The sequence below is a fragment of the Bison bison genome, unplaced genomic scaffold (assembly GCF_000754665.1).
Source record: "Bison bison bison isolate TAMUID 2011002044 unplaced genomic scaffold, Bison_UMD1.0 scf7180017864143, whole genome shotgun sequence".
Taxonomy (NCBI): Eukaryota; Metazoa; Chordata; class Mammalia; order Artiodactyla; family Bovidae; genus Bison; species Bison bison.
The window spans coordinates 5,939,140-5,962,741 of record NW_011494715.1 but is presented as its reverse complement, the minus strand read 5'-3'; the positions used below and the strand labels follow the sequence as shown (position 1 = coordinate 5,962,741).

Sequence of the window (23,602 nt, the reverse complement as noted above, 5' to 3'; positions counted from 1 at the left end):
CTTTTCAAAAAAAAAAAAAAAAAAAAAAGAACAGGTTTTGGCAGTGATGGGCTCACTTTCCCATATGCCCTAAACTGTGCTGAAGTAGTGTGTCAGCTGCCCCTTTGGAGAGGTGTGGTCACCAGGCCATGGTTCCCGCCAGCCAACCCCACTCCTGTACTTACCTACCCCTTTCTCATCCCTAGAGGTATCTGAGATTGTGAACCCTATTTTATAGGAATGGAACAAGGGGAATGAAGGAATTAAAAAATAAATTGAGATATAAAGAAAAGATACAGCCATATCATTTGGTCACTGTACTAAGTGACAGCAAGCAAACAGTGATTCGCGATAGAGTCTGTCACAGTGTCTTGGGACATATGATATCATCTGGCTTATGACGGGGAACTTTTCAAGGGGTGTAAATCCTTAAATGTTTACATGAAACGCTTTTAGTATTCTGGCACAAGATGAAGTTCTGGGTGACTATTTTGAGAGAACTCTTTTGTCAGATTTCAATTACAAAATAGCTCCTCACATTTTTCTACCAGTTCTAATATTTATGCTGAATTTCTTCAAGAGAAAAAAAAAAGGACATGGCTTGCTTAATTGTCCGTCACCTTGGTTTAATCTTTCCAATAATCAGACTCTTCTCTTTCACTATCAGTAACTATGGCTCATCTCACACTCAGAAACCAAAACAAAATGCTTGATGGGGATCAGAAATATGCTCAGGATACATGAAGTAATGAAATACAGTCTCCGATTGGTCCAAGTTATCCTTTCTTCTCAACAAGCTACCTCTCAACAGTTTCTGGTTTTTGCCCACCAGGTGGCGAGATAACCGATTCAAGGTTTTATTTCAACTAGCACCTTTCTCAGAGAAGGCAATGGCAACCCACTCCAGTGTTCTTGCCTGGAGAATCCCAGGGACGGCGCAGCCTGGTGGGCTGCCGTCTATGGGGTCGCACAGAGTCGGACACGACTGATGTGACTTAGCAGCAGCAGCAGCACCTTTTTAAAAAAACAGAGATATCCTAAAGCACCTTAGGAAATTACTTTCAGGCCCCCTCCCTAGCCCTCTGCTCCTTCCAGTTCAATTCACCTTTTCCCCTAAAATACAATGGCATTTTTATCGGTGAGCCAGTTATCTTGTATTTTACAAAGAATGGGAAGCAAAGACCACTGCCAAGGATTCTGTCCAAGGTCACAAACAAAAAAGGCAAAATAAGGACTTGGACGTCTCAAGGCTTGGTCCAGGGTTTGGGAATCAGGAAACAGTGACCTTTGAACATCATTACTGGTGTGCCAAAATTCTTCATGGCAGAATATTTAAGGGTGTAAATTTAAAAGGAGGAAGTGAGGGGAGCCAAGGTGTCCGTGTTCCACAGCAAGTGAAAACAAACTCCTCAGGTTTCTAAGGAGGGGGGTGAAGCGAGGAACTGGGACAAGTGTGGGCCAGTGGGCAGACAGGAGAGGGGAAAAAAGGAGAGGAGGTATGTGATGGGCAGGAGGAAGGAGGCTGAGAGTAAGAAGGCACTCGGGACGGGAGGGGACCCGTGCTAAGCTGGCAGATCAAGGAAGGCAGCCACGAGCACTGAGAAAACTCAGAAATGCACGCGTCTCCCAAGTGTTTCCTAATGACAAGTCAGACAGATACCATGTCCCCAGTGAAGGAAACAGAGACACAAAGAAGACCCATAAAACACAGAAGATGTGCACTCTTATGCATTCTTCCATCACATGAGGGGCTCACATGCTCTGCAGGAGAGGCCTGTAATGGCTGAGGGGCCGCCCAGCACAGTGGTTAGCGGCGCGGTGCTGGGATCCAGACAAGCCCAGCTGCCTGGGTTTGAATCCAAATCCTACCATCCTCTAATTGGTTGAGCTGAACAAGTTACTTAACCTCACTGTGCCTGTTTTCTCTTCTGCAAAACGATCATGTTGAAGAACTAAGTGAAGTAAAGAAAACACTGAGAAGAGGGTCAGGCACATAACAAGTGCTACTTAAGTTAAACAAGATGAATAACACATGTGATAAAGGAATGCATCGAGGAGACTCATATTCTCATCTCTGAGACAGTCACAGTATAAAAACAAAGCAGGGACTTCCCTGGTGGTCCAGTGGCTAAGACCCCCCTTCCTATGCAGGGGGTGCAAGTTTGATCGCTGGTTGGGAAGCTAAGGTCCCACATGCTGCATGAGCCAAAAACCAAAATGTAAAACAGAAGCAATATTGTAACAAATTCAATAAAGACTTTGAATATGGTCCACGTTAAAAAAAATATATAAGCAAAAACCAAACAAAGCATATTCTTCTAGCTACATGTTCATAGTGTGTATTAGTTGACCAGCTGTGTCTGACTCTGTACAATCCCATGGACTGTAGCCTGCCAGGTTCCTCTGTCCATGGGATTTCCCAAGCAAGAATACTAGAGTGGGTTGTCACTTCCTCCTCTAGGGGATCTTCCTGACCCAGGGATCGAACCTGGGTCTTATGCATGGCAGGCAGACTCTTTATGGTCTGAGCCACCAGGGAAGCCTATTCATATTCATGTATCCTTGTAGAAAGAATGTCACAAAACCCAAGACATTCTAAAGTTTAGGTAACAGATGGCTCACAAATCATGGACCTAGAGGGAAAGAACTCAATGACGAGGTAGCTGGAAGAGAGTAGAATGGGTAGGGGTATAAGGAACACACCTAAGAAATTACAGACGAGTTCTGACTCTGGACGCCAGGCCTGGAGGGCTGGGGCTGAGGTGCTGGGGGCTAAGGGCAGCAACTGGCAGGGGTGACCAGCTGCAATGTGTTAAGACTGACTGGTGTCCTCTACTATCCATCAAACATGAGCGCAGGAGAAGAACCAAGCTGCCTCTCTGCCTTCTCGACTGCATTTCCACTCCCTTCACCTCTTCATTCTTCCGCTACAGCCTTCTTAGTTCAGGCTTCTGTTCTCTTGCCTGGGTTTCTGCCACTGGGCTTCCTGCTCCTGTCTCTGTATCCCATCCATCCTCCATGCTGCTTCCAGGGTTGCTTCCTCTCAGTAGATATGCGATCATGTCTCTGCCTCGTCAACCTCCCCTGATGAACTTCCCACGCCCGATTACAGAAAAATCAGTCTTCACATGGTAGACTCTTCATTAGCTTGCTCCAGTGTCCCTGTCTAGGGACATTTCACCCTTCCCCCTCTGTACTCAACCAATTCTAATCCACCCTGGACTTCTCATTGTTCCCTGAATATACTGTATCAAGGGCCCCAACCTCTGGGATCTAATGCCTAATGATCCGAGGTGGAGTTGATGTAATAATAACGGAAATAAAGTGCACAATAAATGCGATGCACTTGGACCATCCCCAAACCATCCCCCGCCCCAGTCCATGGAACACCTGTCTTCTACAAAATGGGTCCCTGGTGCCAAAAAGGCTGGAGACTGCTGTATCCTACGATGCTTTGCCTGGACCCCACTTTATGACCTTTTCTATCAGGAGAGGTCCTTTTCTTTCTCTGAGACTAACCTTAATTGTCATCTCCTAAGGAATGTCCCTCCTCAGTTCCCTAAGCAAAGAAACACCTTCATTTTCGGAGCACCTATAGCCTTGTGACCAAGCATCTGTTACAATCCATGCCACCCAAGACTGTAATGTACATGTTTCATTGTCTGACTTCCCATTAACCCCTCTGCACCTCAAAGAGACAGCCAACTGTTTACAAAACACCCAAACCTAGCATACTACCTTGCATATGGCATGGCTGCCTCTCAAAATATGGTGGTTGAATCAAACACAGGGGAAAGAGAATCTCGGTTCTAATAGTATAAGCTAAGCAGAAAACAAGAAAACACTTCAGACAGCTTTGCTAAGCCCTTCCCCTGCCCCCCACAGCTGTCAAGGGGAGTGACCGCCCACTGCTCACCGCTGAATATCCTTGTTCTTCCACAGGGAGGCAGACTGGGCCTTGGGCACTCGTTCAATGAAGTTCACCAACTCTTCCATGAGAAGCCTGAGTGGAAACAAGGAAAGCTATGAACACCCAAAAAGAGCATCAGAAAAACACGGCACTCTAACACAGTCAAGAGAAAAGGGCTTGTTTGCCTGCCCCTCCCCAATCATCTTTCTTCCTGTTTCATAGAAATGTGGGCACCACTTTATATAAAGCTGAACAAAAACTTAGACTCTGTCTTGAACGTCCATGTTAAAAAATTGGAATGTAAATGATTTAATTCACCTTTAAAATAAGCCTGGAGTGTCGCTTATCTTGAAAGGCTGAAATATTTAAACCTACAGTTTTACTCTCACTCTTAAGATCTCTGCCTTTATTGAAGTAATTAAAAACACAGCAGGAGAAAAAGCTAAATGAGCATGAAGTATCTGATTTTGGTGGTAGCAGAGGTAGGATCGTTTCTTAATGACAACATTAAATGGACATTTTTAAACAGGGAAAACAAATTTTCTTCACATTATGTTTTAGGAATGAACAAAATTCCACATGCAAGAACACTAATCCTAAAGCTCTAACTCAAGGACCTGCCAAAGGACAGGCTCTGCGACTGCAAGCTGGATTTCCACAGACTCCCACCTGAGGGAACCTGAGAGATGCCTCACTCAGCTGGTCAAAGATCTCATGCTCTGAGGAAGCCACGGAACAGAGTGCTGAGAGGCCCCTGCATAGCTACAGGATTTCCAGAAAGCTAGAAACAGACTTTTACATCTTGATTCCCCTATGTAATACAGTACAGATGTTCCGTATCGACTTAAATCCTCTCCCAATAAACATACAGGCGTGGCAAGCCATAAATTTATTAGCATTTTGAATGCTGGAAAACTTCATTTTGCTTCCATTTATTTACTTATTCCTAATACCATCGCTGTCTTTCATCTCTAGGGAGCAGCACCTGTTCTGGCATTCGAAGGTCTGGGATTCAGGCTCATGGCTGTTGTGGCTGTCGCTTTCAGGAGAACATTCTGCTATGTCCATCCTCAGGACTTAGCTTTCTCACACAATCTAATGCTTTCAGTTTCTCCTCTCCCTGAAACTGATCCATCACCTTTACTTCTCTATTATGTCTTTCCCTCAGGTCTTTTACAGTTTTTCGGTACACACTGAGGGTAATAAATTGGACACAAAAAACACAGACAGGTTTTGCTTCACTCCTGGTAATTCCATCTTGCTGGACTTCAGCCAGACTCTGGAACCTGGAACCAAGAGTCTATATTGCATGTGGATCCTGTAGTTTGGGTCTTGATAGTTTTACCTCATACCACACTGGGCTGTTTGCTTCAACGCCATTCTTTCTGTTCTGGGGTAATTTTCTTCACATAATTTTTATTTTCTCACTAAATGATGCTATGGTTACTTGAAACAATCTTCTGTCCCACAGAGACTTGGGAGGGGCTGGCATCTGGCTCACAGCATTCTCAGAGTCAAAGAAAGACTGTGAGGTTTTCATTTCATTGGGTCTTGAGTTTCACTCAGTCAACAGTACAGACAACTTCACCTAAATTCTTATCCTGTTTTCTACCAGCCATCTCTTTCTCTCTTTTTTCCTTTTATTGGCATGTGGGATCTCAGTTACCGGATCAGGGATTGAACCCGCACCCTCTGCAATATTAAGTGTGGAGTCTTAACCACAGGACCACCAGGGAAATCCTGCAAGCCATCTCTGTTTATAGTCTGCACTAAAAGGCGGGGGGCAGGGGAGGGGGGCGGGCGGATTTTGAAAGCAAAGTAGTAAATTTTCTTTTTTTCTTAAATGTGCTGTGTTCCTTTCTCCCCCAAAGCCCTCTGTATTGCATCTCGGTGGCACCTACTGAATGATACCTCCCCTAATTAGTGTCGTCTGCATAGAAGAGTTGTCCCTCTCTTTCTGTTTTTCTAAGACTAAATGACCACTATTTGCAGCATCCATCTCTAGGCAACTCCAACGAACATTTGTTTTATCAGCAGAGTTGTCTATTCATTCTGTTTCTCTGGGTCAGCTGCTCAGGGGGAAACAACGGTGCCCCTGGGCACAACACTCTATTAGAGAGTCACTGTGGAAGGGAGGAGCTCTCCAGCCACTCACTCACAGCTCAAGCAGAAATGCCCTCACCTGCCGATCTGAACGGTGGGCTCCGTGGCGTAGACTGTGCCCATGAACCCGGTGTGCTCGGTGATGTAGGGCAGGGCCATCATGCAGTGATAGTTAGAGATGAGGATCACATCCACTGTAGACAGATCTATTAGCTCGGTCTGGAAAAAAAGGGGAGGGAGTGATACGTATCTGTGCGCGGCACACAGATCAGCATGATGGGGCTGAAAAATGACACTGTCAGAAGGCAGAGGAGCGGCTGTGGTGCTACAGAATAATGATGCAGTCCCTGTAATGTTTCCGGTCTCTCATACGGGGATATTCCCTAGTGCTGACGTGGAGCAGCAGGACAGGACGGCTGCTGATTTTACCAAAACAGAGTTCTGAGAGGCAGACGTATGAGGATAAATGACAACGGGACACTGGCCACTGCTGCCTGCCAGGTGGAGCCAGGTGACAGGAAGCAGCTGTGAGGGAGTACCACACAGGAAGCAGATCTTCAGAAGTCCACTGTGGCAGACAACTTTATTTTTTTTCGAGGTAACTTTTGACCACTAGTGCTGAATAGAGAACCACCCCCCCCGACAAATGTAGTGGCAGAGTCATAAAAGGAGGTTATACTCTTGTATTCTACCCTAATCACAACCCTCAGTCTACCCTTTACTCCACTATTAATGTCATACGAACAGGGAAAAAGACAGGTTGGCAGGTGAGGAACAATGCTACTCATGTTGAGTAAATTTTATGAAAACTTTTAGTAGAAGGGAACGATTTTTACATAAATTTAAGCCCTACCTGCCTTTAAAAAAAATTATGAAGTTTTTTTTTGGGGGCAATTGCTTCTGTGTTTTTTTTGTTTTTTTTTTAATATTTACTTATTCATTTGGTTGTGCTGGGTCTTAGTTGCAGCACACAAGATCTAGTCCCTTCACCAGGGATTGAACTAGGGACCAGCCATTAGGAATGCAGATTCTCAGCCACTGGACCACCAGGGAAGTTCCCCTACCTGCTTTTTAAGGCTCAATTCTCTTCTTCCGCTAAGCCTTCCTGATTTGCCCAGATGAAAGAAAGCACTTCTTCCTAAGAACTGCCAAGGCACTTTGTGAATATCCCTCTTAAAGCAGTTACTACTCTTTACTATGGTGGGCACCTCAAAGTACCCCCTTGTCTCCCCAAACTGGAACATCTGAGATCAATAATCCCGTGGGACTCATCTCTGTCCCCTTCAAGCTGTGGCAGCCAGGACAGAACAGGCCTTGGTGGGTTGTTGTTGGAGGAATACATCATGAGAAGCAGCGCCCTCTGTGGAGGCGCCATTGTGAGAAGCTAGCAGCTCTGGTTCAGAGACATCTCCTCAGTCTCTGAGCTCTCACTCACGGAACTTATCCCACAGAAACTGCATGAGGCAGTACAGATAGCATGGGGTAACTCAAGAAAGAGTTTTTTGTTAGGAGACTGGGGCACAGAGCCACTGTGTCCCCCACAGAGTAGAAGTAACAAAGATGTCTGCACCATCTTTGCAAACCACAGAGATAGTGCACCATTTTGGCTGTGGGTATTTTCTGGTTGAATGACTTTATGTGTAAAGTAAATTGATTTAATAAAGCCACCAAGGCATAATCAGCTTCAGCTCCTTAGGACAGAAAGGAGATTAGAGTCAAAAGCTACTCACTGCCAAGGCAATGGCAATCTGTGTGAATAAAATGTCTAAGGACCACAACTTAACTCTGTGTTGCGTACTGCACTTCCAAGACTATGTCTTCACATTAATGAAGGAAGGTCTACTGGTGCTATTTCTCACATCCTCTCCAGAACCCTTTTTAAACAAATGAGAAGGTTAAGACAGAGTAGCAGAATGACAGGTACAGAAGAAAACAAGGGAAGGAGAGTTGAAGCAACAGTAGAGGCCAAAAACTCCCCTCCCTTCCTTCTACCTCTATAGAAACTGGGTAGGGATATTTGAAATTTCTCTTTAAGGATGTAAGAATCAGTCCACAGAGTCTAGAATGATAAGAAATCTGGTGAAGACAGCTGGGGGACAAATGTGTATACACACACACACACACACACACACACACACACACACATGTATTGCCTGTATATATATCAAAGACTGTCTACATAAACAATTTTCTGAGAAATAAATTTAACATCCAAACTATGTGTGTGTATTTACTTTCACTCAATGATAGCCCATAAAGATTATTTTTAAACTTCTATATAGACACTTTGGTTCTGTGTGTGTGTGTGCACGTGTGTGCTCAGATGTGTCTGACTTTTTGCGACCCCATGGACTATTGCCAGCCAGGCTTCTCTGTCCATGGGATTTCCCAGGCAAGAATACTGGAGTGGGTTGCCATTTCTTCCTCCAGGAGATCTTCCTGACCCAGGGATCGAACGCCCGTCTCTTGCATCTCTTGTACTGGCAGGCAGATTCTTTACCACTGCGCGACCTGGGAAGCCCAATACAGACACTTGGATTCTACAGACCATGAACTGGATCAAAACAATTATAATTTATTGGCTGCTTACTGTACTATCCTAGACTTTAGGCACAGTCTGTGGTACAGACTTTGGGGGAATACAAAGATGTTTAAAGTAGCTGCACTAGATTGTAAATTCCATGAAGACTAGAATTTTACTTCTGTATGGCTCAGCCACAAGTCAGCCAAGGCTGGACTGTGTGTAAGTCCCTCTCTTCTGATTCCAATACTCTCCTATTTTCTTCTGATCGTACAATGCCCTGGTTTCCCTTAAAACAGTAAGTACTACTAATATGTCATGGGCTACCCTGGTAGCTCAGATGGTAAAGAATCTGCCTGCAATGCAGGAGACCCTAGTTAGATTCCTGGGTTGGGAAGATTCGCTAGAGAAGGGATAGGCCACCTACTCTAGTATTCTTGGGCTTCCCTAATGGCTCAGCTGGTAAAGAATCCACCTGCAATGCGGGAGACCTGGGTTCAGTCCCTGGGTTGGGAAGATCTCCTGAGAAGGGAAAGGCTACCCACTCCAGTATTCTGGCCCAGAGAATTCCATGGACTGTATAGTCCATAGGGTCGCAAAGAGTCGGACACGACTAAGCAACTTTCCCTAACATGTCATAAACTACAAATTCTGATGCAAGTTGTTAAAAAAAACCCTGTGGCTCTAGAATCCAACATATAATGCTGCTGCTTTTAGCTTGGCAAAAGTGAACTGTGGAATGGTGACTGTCTAAATTAAAACTTTAGTAGGAGTCTATGGAGCAAGTCAGAAACACCCCAGAACCCCAAGCCAGGGATCCTCTGCTGTTGGTCACAAGCTGAAGGTTGCAGTGGTCAATGCCACAGGCAGTAAACTGAAAAATAAAAGCACCTGGAAATAGGAACCTTTGAACAGATGGGGGACTGGCCCACCAGCTCCTCAATGACAAATGAAGACGACAACGTTTTATCAGCAGTTAGGGAGAGCTCAGCATTTTGCTGTCTCCTTCACCCTTGCTCCTATTACTTCACCACAAACTCTCCCTTATCTGCCAACTTCAATGACCACGTCCTTCTCTGCTGTTCTTCGCTCTCTTTTGCTCTAAAAGGTCACCTCATATAGTTCAAAGAGAGAGAGAGAGAAAGTTTATCTAAAGGGTATCAACAGAAGTTATAGAAATGGAAAGAGAGATAGGAAGAAAGGACAAAACTAAGAGACACAGCACACCCAATTTCTTTTCTCTCTGGCGCTGAACTGTGAAAGTCTGTTTGACAGGCACCGACACCCCCAGGGCACATGGAAAGGGCAGAATGTGGCTTCTCAGTGATTTGCCCAGGAACCTGGACAGGCTACTGGCATCCCCACAGTTCTCCTTTGTGCTGAGAACTCCACCCAGGCCACTCTGGGGATTAGCCCTGTCAGTTGAGATGTTTCCTTTAAGACTAATGCAAACTGATCTTTGTTTCCTTTAAAACAATGGAACTGGACTCAGACACTTATAACAAGTCTCATTGTGATGATAATATGTAAGCAACAGATATCCGTCAGAATCTGAATTTCAAGCAAAATTTCATGTGTTATTAAGTCAGCAAGAAGTTTTCCAGTTTACTGTACTAGCGGAATAACAGCAATTCCCAATTACCCAAGACTAGAAAAAGTCTGGCTAACCTAAGACAGAGGCATTATCCAATGGGCCCACTGCAATCCTGGATGTGAAATCTGTAGATTCGGAGGGTGTACTCTATTCATTGTACTCCATCATGTCGCGTGCTTGAGCATCTGTGGATTTTGGTACTCATGGGGGCTCCTAGAACCCATCCCCTCAGATACTACGGGATGACTGTAATTACAAAACTGAAAGACTTAGGTTATTCTTTACCTTGCTCAACACTATGCCCCAGTGTGAATGTCACTGGGGATTATAAAAAGAGCTAGGAAGAGAATGACTTCAGTGATTTATGGACAATACAAAAAGCTCCTAAATGATCGAATTTTAGTTGTATAACAAAGTGCCTAGGATAAGATTAATTTTGATTTCAAAATAAGAAGTTCAGCCCCTTAAAATTATTTCTTGTCTTCACTTTGAGACATGATCAGAAATGCTTTGTTCCTACAATAAGATTCATTTCACTCTTACCTCTGGTAGGCAGAATTCGGGTACAGAATCCACAAATACATGACCTGAGCACTCCTTTAGCTCCTAAAAGACATGAAAGAAAAAAAATTCTAGGATGAGATGGGTCAATAAACACAGTGCCAAAGAAATTCCATCCCCAAAACAAACTCTCTTTGAAGTGTTGCAGAAGGCTGGAGTTGGAGGAAAGTGGGAGAAGGTTATTAGGTCAACTGGTTCTTGTTTAAGCTCAGGGCAGCTGAACATTTTACTCAGTATTAAAAAAATCAGGGCGTGCATGCACATTTCTTGATGCTTCTTTAAGGAAGCCATGTGTGGAGACAGGCTGCTTCCACAACTCCGACCCAGAGCTTTCCAAATAATAGTTATATGAACTACACCAGCAATATCAGAATGATCTGGAACAGACAGTGATGGAAGCAGACTCCTGGGTTTTACCTAAGATCTAAGGGATCAGACATGGAACCTATATCCATGACAAGCGTGTCTCGTGATTCTGTTCTGCAATTAGACTGGGAGTCCAGAGTGCAGATAAATGAACTGGAACCCCTTTCTCCTCCTACCAAGGTTTGAGGGGCAAATAAGGAAGGAGATGAAGAAAACAGGATAGGGATTAAATCACACCCCCACCACCATTCAAAAGAAAACGCTGTATTTATACACTGCAACTCCCCACACTGCCCATGACCTACAGTATTTAATAGGCCTATCTTCCTTCAAATTCTTTCACAAACAGACCCTGAGAAAAGGGTGTGTGAAAGCTTATAAGAGAGGTGCTAAAAAAAAAAAAAAAATAGCAGGAGGAAGGGCAAGTGATAAAGGGCAAAGAAGCTGGCCGATAATAGATGTGTCACACAGCCACATTCCACCGTGGGCAAAGGGGAGACTCTGAGAAACGGTATCAAACGTACACCCAGGAGTGATTCTACCCAGAGGCAAGGGACCTGGGATATTTATACAGCAATTTCTGCATCTAGGGGAGCTTCAGGAAAAAACTGTCAGGCAAAGCCATACAAATGCCAGCAGCTGTAAAATTCCTTTTGAATTTTACAAGTCTCCTATCAGAAGCTTAGAGAACATTTTCTACTCTTGCCTTCCATTGTAAATTCCGCTTCTTCTCCTTATATGACTACCATTTAACCAGTGAAATGCAGAGCCAGAAAGAGACTGAAACCATTTGTAATTACAATATACCTGCCAGTGAAAAACAAATGAGCAATTGCGGTTAATGGAGGAAGACCCCCAATTCCCTTGGGATGAGATTAAAAACGATTAAAGACAGATCATGGGAAACTGCAAAGCACTGCCCAGCCTTTCATCGGTTGTGTAATCTTCTTCCCCACACTCCCCATGCCCTGCCATGTACCAGAGTGCGGGGTCTGTCTACCTCGCCTGACAGATCCTCCTCTGAGGTGCTCATCTTTCCTGGCCTGGAGCAGCATATTTGCCATTCTGAGCACTTACAATGTCACTGTATTTTATTCGCCACTCCCTCCTAATGAAATGCTCCCACAGACACATGCGAGTCATCTTGCTCACAATGCATGGGTAATGGGATGCTTCTGAGCCTTTCTCTGGGAACAATGATTTACAGCCAGCAAGAGACACAGGCTGAAATTTCATCAGGTGCGCAGGTTCTTGAATGTCACCTAATTTTATAGTTAGGCTATGAGGGAAATCTGATTTCAAGTCATGCATCTGGCTTGCACTTGAAGCCGGGGTGAGGGGGCAGGTACAGGAATTAATTCTGTTAAAAGAGCTCCTCTTTATTTAACAATATCTATTAGGAGAAGGAAATGCCTTACTCAGATGAATCATTTTAAGGATCCTCATATTCAGTCTTTTAATTATGAAACTGGGGAGAGGAAGAATGACATGGAGCTGTAAGAATGGCGTGGATAAGCTTTACAGTGTCTAATCTTCCTTTATCTCTCATTTTTTTCAGAAGAAAATTTGGCTAGATAAGTTTTAACTTTTGTTTTGTATCTCTGGTCTCTCACATGGAACTTAAATGCCTAAAATTGATCTGAGGAAGGACATACCATGAAGACAATCTAATGGCAAAAATTTAACAGCCTTGAAAAAAATAAAAAGTAATTTGAGTCATTCAGTTTAGGCCTAGTTAGCAATTAAAGTCATTAAGAGAACTCCAAATTCCTGCTAAGTCGCTTCAGTTGTGTCTGACTCTGTGTGACCCCACAGACAGCCTCCTACCAGGCTCCTCTGTCCCTGGGATTCTCCAGGCAAGAACACTGGAGTGGGTTGCCATTTCCTTCTCCAATGCATGAAAGTGAAAAGTGAAAGTGATTCGTGTTAAAAGAACCATGTTCTTTTTTCACAAATTATAAGAGTATCCATGCCAGGCTACGATCATAGATCATAGACTGGAAGGCCCTTTGTTCACGTTTACTTGAACACGTGATTCCCTCTCACGGCCCCAGAGCACATGGCCTAGAAGTGAAACACTTGGCTCCTCAGTCTATTCTCCACTCTGCAGTCAAAGTGGTCTGAGCAGAGGATGACGCTGCCTGCAGCAACCTCTGTGGCCCTTCGTTACCTAAAGAAGATTCAAAGTTTTGACAATGCCCTATGTGACCTGGCCCCTAGGAGAGCCGTTTAAAACTCAACAGTGTTTGGTGGGCTTTAAAGTTATTTTAAAAAAAAGTTCACTCCTTACAGGAAGAGTCAGTATAGCCTCAAAACGAAATGAGCTGGACGGAATTCTCTAACAAGCAATGCCAATGAAACACTCATCACAATTCTAGAAATAATAGCTTTCTTTTTGGGGTGATAAAATGTATTTCCAGCTGAAGTCCCTAGATTTTACACATGAGAAAACTGGATCTGTGTCTGAACACCAAGACTCCTTAAAAAGCTCTTAAAAACAGTAATTACCAAGTACTGAAGACTCTACATGGGTCACAGGAGTTTTTAGGGAGAAGACCAAGGGGAAGAAATGAACCCAGTAGTCACATTACTGTCGGGTGACTGCAGAACGACAAGATGGCTTCCCAGTGGGTGCAGATACACTTCAGCTTATCATTACCTTGTCCAAGAAAGCGTTTCCATCCTTTAGGGACCAGCCAGGAAGATTGGACAGTCTGGGACTGCAAAACAAAAGATTAAATTTCCTAAATAGATTATAATCCTCAGTGATTTCATGGTGACTGTACCGGCTCCACAAAATGAAAAACAGTTGAAAGGAGTGGCAGCAAGGCTCACCCAAAATAACAATCAGAAAGATGAAAAGTAACCAAGTGGTATCAAGCTTAAGAATTACGTGGCAATGGAACATTAAAAAGTGAAAGAGTTCTGCCCTCAATTGGGAAAATTAAAAGAATGCTATGCAGAATAATGAAGAGAAAAAAGAAAGATGAGGCACGACAGCATTGTATAGTTTTGCAGTCACTGGCCCTGACTTCTCCTTGCTTGCGTTTGACAACAGGCCTGAGGGGAAGGCCGAGTGGGACCCTCATATTGCGGAGGACAAAATAGGCTCAGAGAGGTCAGGTGTCTGTCAAGAACACTTAGCTGCCTACCAACCAGAATTTACCACAAATGAAAATCAGAATTCGGCTCAAAGTCACCTCTGGATTCATTGCTTAAATGAATTAGTCACTTGTTACCTGTACCTTGAGTTTCCAATTCTGGCAAATGAAGCTAGCTTTTCTCAGTGTTATAAAACAACACCGTATCTCAGTGAGCAACTTCTAGAAGGTGAGGTTAATTTCACATATATGTTATATCAAAGAAATCTGAACCAGAAATCATTCACTTTGGCAAGCTCAGAATTTAACTGAGTGCTATGAGCTGACCAGAAGAATTACACTGGAGGCTGAAAACGCAAACACTTTGGGAGAAAAAAAAAATGTTGGTAAAAAGAAAAACTTAATGACCAAGGTGATATGTGAAGAAAACACATCAGAAGCACAAGGTAGATTGCAAAAGGATTTCAGCACTTCAACACAAAATTAAATTAAAAAATAAAGGGCAAAGTATGGGTGTGGGACTAAAAGACCCTATAACCCCAAACCAAATGAATGTATAGTACTTTATCCTCCTGCTAAACTGATTATCATCAAATTCTGACTTTGTAATTAGGTGCTAGGTATGAAAGTCAAATTGAAACAAATAATGTGAAATATTTGTCAATCTTCCAGGAAAGATTAAAAACCTGATTATATATATACATATATATATATATGCATCTGATTTTAGCAAAAAAGGTAAGAATTTGACATAATTCCTAGTTCACAGAAAAGCTGTTAAGAATATAAGTACAATGAAGTCCCACATACCCTTTGCCTAGATTCTCTGTTGACATTTTGCCTTTCTTAGTCAAAAAGTGAGAATTCTGAATTTCATTCTTGAGAATGAAAATTACTACTAGGAGAATCAAATTTGGCTGGCATAAATTATATCTGAAAAACTTAAAAAAAATGCTTGGAGTTTTCTCAGAAAAATACTCTATTACCATTAGATGTTGAATTTCCATTTCATTTCATAGTCACATGTGTACCTTCACTTAGAGACTTTTTTAAAAAAATATTTACTACCAGATCAGATTAAAAAACCAAGCATTCTAATAAAAGTGTAATGATAGGCCAGTCTCAATACTATTCTCATTTCATGCACGTGGACTCTTTACAGGAAGGTTATAAATGTCCACTTCCCTTTACAAAGAGAACTGGATCAGAGGACTTGTATCCTGTTTGTTCCCTACTGGACACACACAACTCAGCCTTCAAATTACAGATGATTGATTCAATTAGTTTTGTCCTCAACAAGTGATTAGAAATGGTATGCTGCTGTGCTCAGTCGCATCCGACTCTCTGAGATCCCAAGGACCATAGCCCGTCAGGCTCCTCTGTCCATGGGATTTCCCAGGCAAGAATATTGGAGCGGGTTGCCATTTCCTTCTCCAGGGGATCTTCCTCACCCAAGGATCAAACCTGTGTCTCCTGCACTTCAGGCAGACTTTTTTTACCGTGTGAGCCACCAGGAAAATCCATTTGCTGCTTATTAAAAAACAATTTTTTTAAAAGTAAAAATTTCAGGTATTATTGTTGGCTAAACATTGTTTATAACATCAAAGACTTCTATGAAATATCTGGAGTTATTTTGGATTTGAGAAATTGCCTGTAGATGGGACTGAAGGCTCAAAGAGCCTGACCACGTTGTAACAATAGCGCCAAAGATAAAGGGGCACAGAAACGTGGCCCCGGCGGCAAATGGGTGCTGACTATAGAGATGCAAAGGCTTTGTTTTTAGGTCCAATTAGGTTAATGACTAAACTATGAAGAGCTAGTAAATGTTAAGCTACCAAAGAGGAAGAAATGTACTACTTTGTTCTTAATGATTACAAAATTTCACCATGTAAATTTTTTGAACAAGGAAACAAGTCTCTTCACAAAAATCTACATTAAAGAAATATGGGAGGTAATGATATTAGAAAAATTCTGATTACAGATGAACACATCTTTGTACCCACTATTTAACAATAATTTCTATGGGAAAAAAGGGCGCCAATAAAAAATGTTAGTCAAAAAAATATGTATACAAAAATTTTTTTAGTAGTTTTAAAAACAGGCAAAGTATAAGTAACTAAATAAACAACCTAAGGTATTTGAAAATAACCTATTGTCTAGAAAAATAGTGAAAGGTAGAATGAACATGGTATCCAATTCATTTTCTCTTTATATGTTTCATTTTCCCATTTTCTGGCTTTGAAATGCATTACTTTTATAATCAGGAAATAGTGCGAGAGGCATGACTACATTCATTCATTCAAAATATATAAAAGCTTACTCTTGATTAAAATAGGCAAAGTAGAGGGATATGGCAATAAATAACCCTTGAGTTTGAGGAGCTTGCACTGCAGTACAGGGAGACGGTAAACAGCAATTACAATGGATTAAAATAAACGCTCCGACAGGGAGCGCAGAGGTACTATGGTTCATACAGGAAGGGCACTTGTGACAGTGTGCAGAGGTGTGAGAGAGCAGGAACACGGAACAGGAGCACGAGGTGAAGACAGAAAGAGGGATAGGGAACGGCCTCATCATTTAGTGAAGTGTTGAAGCGGGAAAGAGGTATTCATCTTCACTTGTTCATTCATGAGTCTTGATTTATGTGTCAGGCACTCAGAGGCTGGTGATACTGACCACGAGCAAAATGTGCCTGTCATCCTGACAGGGTAGGGGAAACTGATCAAGTAGTCACACACACAGAGAGCAAGCTGTTACTAATGATGAGGCAGCGTCACACAAAGCGCCACGAAGTCTCCTAACACGAGAGTGATCTAGGCAGCAATGGGACCCCTTGAGTCCCTGCTGATCGAGCTGATATCTGGATGTTGGGAAGTCAAGGGGCAAGTGTGTGTGTGTGTGTGTTTGTGTGTGTATGTGTGGTGATTTGTCCTTCACTGTGTCTGACTCTTTGCGACCCCATGGACTGTAGCCCACCAGGCTCCCCTGTCCATAGGGTTTCCCAGGCAAGAATACTGAAGTGGGTTGCCATTTCCTCCTCCAGGGGATCCTCCCAACCCAGGGATGGAACCCGCATCTCCTGTGCTGGCAGGCGGGTTCTTCATCACTGAACCATCTGTAGTGGGATCAAAGGGCAGGGTTTGGAGGGAATAGAGCAAGAAGATAGCTGCAAAGCCCAATCACTCTCACCAGCCTTCAGTATGGATGTCTTAAAAAAGGTCATTCAAATGAAATTTCATGGAGAGTCCCATATACACTACTCTCCCCCTCAACCAACAAAAATGCCATCTCTCTGTCCTTCCCATGTAGCAAGGGGTATCAGAAATTATTTCAGAGAGGAGCTCCTGCTTAGCAGGTAGGCTAAGGCAAAGGTGGGATGGGGGAAGGGTGGAGAGCCTTCTTGGCTGAAGGAACAATCTGTGTAGACTGCTCCCAGGTAGGGGAGAAGTCTTTGAAACTGAAGGAATACAAAGAGCAGGAGACTAGAAGGGTATCAAATGTACCAAGAGGAACTTGGTACTTAACCTAAAAGCAATGAAAAAATCCACTGAAAGATCTTAAACAGATGAGAGACGAGATTAGATCAGTCTTTCTGTTAATAAAAGGTGATTCTGGAGAAAACTGACATCAAGTACCCTCTGAAAACATGTGCCACCATTTGTGTGGTAATCCTACCAAAAACAGTAAGCCCAACCTCACTGTGAAGAATCACGAGACAAACCCAAACTGAAAGATGTTACATAAAATAATTGGCCTGTACTCCTAAAAATGGCAAGGTCATCAAAGACACAGGGCTGTGAAGACATGACTGAATGCAATGTCATCTGGATTGAACCCTGGACCAGTAAGTTACTTTTCTTTTTTGCTATAAAAGGCATTACAGAGAAATATGAGCTGGTGTAGCTTGGGAAATATAAATAAGGTGTTAAGTTGCTTCTGCCATGTCCGACTCTTTGCGACCCCATGGACAGTAGACCGCCAGGCTCTTCTCTCCACTGGATTTCCCAGGCAAGAAAACAGGAGTGGGTTGCCATGCCCTTCTCCAGGGCATCTTCCTGACCCAGAGATTGAACCGTGTTTCTTTTTTTTTTTCCTCTAATTTTTTATTTTTTAAAATTTATTTTAATTGGAGGCTAATTACAATATTGTGGTGGTTTTTGCCATACATTGACATAAATCAGCCATGGGTGGACATGTGTTCCCCATCCTGACCCTCCCTCCTACCTCCCTCCCCATCCCATCCCTCAGGGTCATCCCAGTGCACCAGCCCTGAGCACCCTGTCTCATGCATCGAACCTGGACTGGTGATCTTTTTCACATATGGTAATATACATGTTTCAATGTTATTCTCTCAAGTCATCCCACCCTCACCTTCTCCCACAGAGTCCAAAAGACTGTTCTTTACATCTAGGTCTCTTTTGCTGTCTTGCATATAGGGTCATCATTACCATCTTTCTAAATTCCATATATATGCGTTAATATACTGTGGTGTTTTTCTTTCTGACTTACTTCGCTCTGTGTAATAGGCTCCAGTTTCATCCACCTTATTAGAACTGATTCAAATGTATTCTTTTTAATGGCTGAGTAATACTCCATTGTGTATATGTACCACAGCTTTCTTATTCACTCATCTGCTGATGGACATCTAGGTTGCTTCCATGTCCTGACTATTATAAACAGTTCTGTGATGAACATTGGGGTACACGTGTCTCTTTCAATTCTGGTTTCCTCAGTGTGTATGTCCAGCAGTGGGATTGCTGGGTCGTATGGCAGTTCTATTTCCAGTTTTTTAAGGAACCTCCACACTGTTCTCCACAGTGGCTGTACTAGTTTGCATTCCCACCAACAGTGTAAGAGGTGAACTGCGTTTCTTATGTCTGCTGCATTAGCAGGCAGGTTTTTTACAAGTAGTGACACCTGGGAAGCCCAATATAGCTCAGATATTAGGATGATATCAATGTAAGTTTCTGGATTTTGATTATTGTGCTGTGGTTATGTAAGAGAATGTCCTCTTATAAAACAGGAACTTGAGTATTTAAGGGGCAAAGAAGCATCCTGTCTGTATCTTTCAAATGGGTCAGAGAAAACTATATATGTATGTATTAAGAGGAAGTGATAAAGTGAATGTGATAAAATGTCAATAACTGGTAACAATAATTGGGAATTGTGTGTACTATTCTTGCAACTTTTCCATAATCTGAAGTAACTCCAAAATAAAACATTACAAAAAAAGCAGACTCTGGATTCAGACAGGGGCAAAGACAGAATTGAAGAAACTGGTTAGAAGGCTTCGGCAGTAATGCATGTAAAAGAGGATGACGGCCACCACAGTAGCACTTATGAGAAGTGACGGGAGTCTAGCACTATCTAGGAGGTGAAAAATGACAAGGCTCAATGAAAGATTTGGCTTCTCTGGTGGCTCAGTAGTAAAGAACCCACCTGCCAATGCAGCAGACTTGGGTTCAATCCCTGGGTCAGGAAGACCCCCTGGAGGAGAAAACGGCATCCCCACTCCAGTATTCTTGTCTGGGAAACCCCATGGTCAGAGGAGCCTGCCCAAAAGAGTTCATGGGGTCGCCAAGAGAGTCAGACATGACTCAGTGACTACACAACAGCAGCAACAACAAACGCAAGACCGGGTGCAGGGAGGGAGGAAGGCGGCATCTGGGGAACTCCCAGTTCTCTGGCCTTTCTATCAGGATGCCCTTTCCTAAGACAGGGCAGCAATGGGCGGGACCAGGTCTGGGAGGGTTGGTTCTCCTCTTCTGGACCAAGTCTAATCACCATCTCAGTTTGAGGCATGCTGAGTTGTGAAGTGCTTTCAAAGGTACATCCAAAGACAGAAGCCGAGTGGGTGTTTTGGATTTATGAATGTGGAACTCAGAAGAGCATTATTAACTGAAAAATATACATTTGTAAGTGACTGTCTGGATGGTTATCGAGGCCTTGAGCATTTATTAAATTCCCTTGGTGGAGGTTCTGTGGCTAAGCACCGAGTACTTTAGAATTCTGATGTGTGATGGCTAGATGGAGGAAACTGAATCCCGAAAGGAGACAGGAGAGGAAGAGTCAGAGAAGTAAAGAAAACCAGGATGGCATGATCATGGAGGAGAGTGATGCTAATGGCCGAGGAGAATGAGGGTGACAACTGAGTATAATAGCTAATGACATGGAAGTCATCTGTGATTTTACTGAGAGATGTCCTGGTGGGTTGTGTGGGCAAAGCAGATGGGAGAGGAGCAGGAATGCTGAAGGGGACAGTGGAGCTGAGAGAACTTAAAAAAATTTTTAAGTTAGAAGTGATTGAGCATAATTAAATGGGAAGGAATAAGTCAAGATGGAAAGATTCAAGATAAAGGAAAGATTATAAAAGTGAAATGACTCAGAGGCGAGAAGGGTTGAAAACCAGAGAAGATAAAGTGATTCATTCATTATCACAAATATTTACTGAGCAGCTACTGCATATCAGGAACTATTTTAGGCACTGGGGATACAACAGAGAGCAAACAAAATCTCTGCCCTTATAAAACTTGTCTCTCATTAGAGAAGAAGATGATATGTAAAGCAAATATGTCTGTATGATACAACGAGAAGTGCTCTGAAGACCAACAAAGCAGGACAAAGAGGGGGGGGGGGGGGGGGGGGGGGGGGGGGGGGACTGGGGATTCTATTAGTATTTCAGCCAAGTAGATTGCCAATATTTTGAGCAAATGAAGACACTTTTTGTGGGGAACTGCCATGGGCTGCTAATCGTCCCATTAGTATAATGTCCCTCTGAGAGAAAAACAATGACAAGAAGAGAGGGTAGAAGCAGATTTTCTATCTACTTGAGAACACAGAACTGGTTAAAGACAGGAATGAACAGGACAGGGAAAACATGCAGCGAGGACTATCTACACAACCCAGGTTTGAATACCTAGATGACCCATGGCCCTACAGAGTATGTGGGTGCCCTTTTGGGAACCCTCAGCATAGCCTGCTTTTTCTTTTTTTTAGTATTTATCACAAATATATAGACAGTTGTTTTTGTAACACAAGTATAACTAAATCTTCAGCAGTGTAATTCTTTTTCTCCTGATGGACTACAAATTCCGTGAGGAAAGAGCTGTCCCGTTCTTGTCTGTGTCCTGTGGTCCAGGACACTGCAGATTTTTAACATCAAGGGAATGAACATTTTAATCATTGGAGGGAAACAGACAATGATATTAGGCTATTTTAATAAGGAAAAACTTGTTCATCATTGTTGTCAAGAAATACATGTGACACCTACAGTTCCTGAATCAACTCTGAATACACTTCTTTTCTCTTTTGGATAATATCAGTGGACGGTAAATGTACTTCTAAGTGCTGGGTGTGATTATAACTGAATGCTATCAGTTATGCATAAAATGGAATCTGGAATTCTCTTTGATCTTGTCCCACCACCTTACCTCATGCCTCTGTTGTTGTTTAGTCTCTCAGGCACGTCTGACTCTTTGTAACCGCATTGACTGTGGTCTGCCAGGTTCCTCTGTCCATGGGATTTCCCAGGCAAGAACGCTGGAGTGGGTCGCTATTTCCTACTCCAGGGGATCTTCCCGATCCAAGGATCAAACCTGCATTTCCTGCATTGGCAGGTGGATTCTCTACCACTGAGTCACCGCTGTATGCCTTATCTCAGAAAAAAGTCAATCCATTTTAATTATACCTTTTCTAGAAGGTTCATGGGGTTATCATTATGAATAATCACTGAACACAGTGAATTCTTCAGCAGTGAATGAGAACACATGAGATGGTTTACCTAGCTTGTTAAGCTTTTAAGTTCTTAAATCTGCTTGAGATGGCTTCTGGGAGTATGCTTTTTGCTACTGGGAGTATGCTGCTGCTGCTAAGGCGCTTCAGTCGTGTCTGACTCTGTGCAACCCCATAGACGGCAGCCCACCAGGCTCCGCCGTCCCTGGGATTCTCCAGGCAAGAACATCTGCTTCTAAAAGGATCCGCTTCTTTTATAAATTGCTGCTTCTAAACAGCAGCAAGTTGGAAAACTGATCTCTTAGACAAGGTCTTCGTAAGAGTGAATACTGCTGCCTGTAGGCTTGGGGTAATCTGTCTGCTTTAAGACAAGGACTTTGGCTTCATATGTGATTCTGTGATATCTACAGATGATCAGTATCAGATACTGCTGCTGCTACGTCACTTCAGTCATGTCCGACTCTGTGCCACCTCATAGACGGCAGCCCACCAGGCTCCTCTGTCCCTGGGATTCTCCAGGGAAGAACACTGAAGTGGGTTGCCACTTCCTTCTCCAATGCATGAAAGTGGAAACTGAAAGTGAAGTCGCTCAGTTGTGTCTGACTCTTCACGACCTCAGGGACTGTAGCCTACCAGGCTCCTCCATCCATGGGATTTTCCAGGCAAGAGTACCTGAGTGGGTTGCCACTGCCTTCTGCAGTATCAGATACTAATAGATATCTAATACATAGATACCTACCAAAAACAAATGTCAGGCTTTATGATGTCAAGTCCTTGCAAATGATTCTAAAATTCAATTCTTGGGGCTTATCAGTTGACCATTTATCTGCTCCTACATGAATTAGCAAGAAAGATGAAATATACATGACCTCACTTGCACTGAGCAGTTGCAGGAACATTTTACAGAAGCTCAGAAGAAGTTGTAATAAAGACGTCAATCAATAAATCAATACAACACTTTCCATCAACCCAGCCAAAGAATATTATTTTAAGAACGTTTTTAAGGGAACCAAGTAAACTCTGGACAACACACAGGGCACTGCCATCTTGATGCTACTGGGGACCATTTTTCAGCCAACTAAAGCCCAGTCTATTTCAGATACATCAGTACACACCTTTGAACAAGTGGCAAAGGAAGGAAGTTGAGGGTGGAAGTCATGTCCAGTCCACAGTCCAACATAATGGTGGTTGATTTGAATTTGAGCACGTTGCATGGTAAGGTTGGGTGCCCTGACAGGCAATACTGAAAAGAAAAAAAAAAAAAACTTTTGTCAATAATCAATTACAGAAGAAGTCTCAAAAATACGGTGAATTAAATAAAGCTGACCATCTTCTCTCATTACAACAGGGTGTAAATTCAGCTAACTTTCTATATGGTTTCCTCCCTTTCACAGCTCTGGATACCACCTCCCCTCACATTCAGCATTCTCTACCTACGATCATATCCAGTTCTTTGTAGGGTGCCAATTTACATCTCGGGCAAGCAGAGTTTCAGAAAGGCCAAGGTTATTCCAAATAGATGGTTTCCAGGCTGTAGTTTTCTGCTCCATTCTCACATGACACATTCAAATCCCCCTTATCCCACCATCCCTAAGTACTGTGTGAAAGTGAAATAGAGTCCAAGTTGCTCAGTTGTGTCCACTGTGTGAAGTCAAATTAAATTCCAAGCTGGAATCTCAAACTGTGCTACAGGTTAAGTTTTCTCCTCTGTAAATAAGTCAGATGACTTTCCTTTA

General features: G+C 43.0%; 1 protein-coding gene across 1 annotated transcript in view; it reads right to left on the bottom strand.

Annotated features, from left to right (window-relative positions):
- INTS9 (integrator complex subunit 9) overlaps positions 1-23,602 on the bottom strand; it is a 126,671-nt gene that overhangs the window by 64,053 nt on the left and 39,016 nt on the right. The window contains exons 2-6 of the mRNA XM_010840286.1: positions 22,982-23,109; positions 13,694-13,754; positions 10,651-10,713; positions 6,072-6,211; positions 3,896-3,982 (exon numbers count right to left, since the gene is read on the bottom strand). Coding sequence (XP_010838588.1) covers positions 3,896-3,982; positions 6,072-6,211; positions 10,651-10,713; positions 13,694-13,754; positions 22,982-23,109 — 479 coding nt within the window. The remainder of the gene's footprint in view (positions 1-3,895; positions 3,983-6,071; positions 6,212-10,650; positions 10,714-13,693; positions 13,755-22,981; positions 23,110-23,602) is intronic.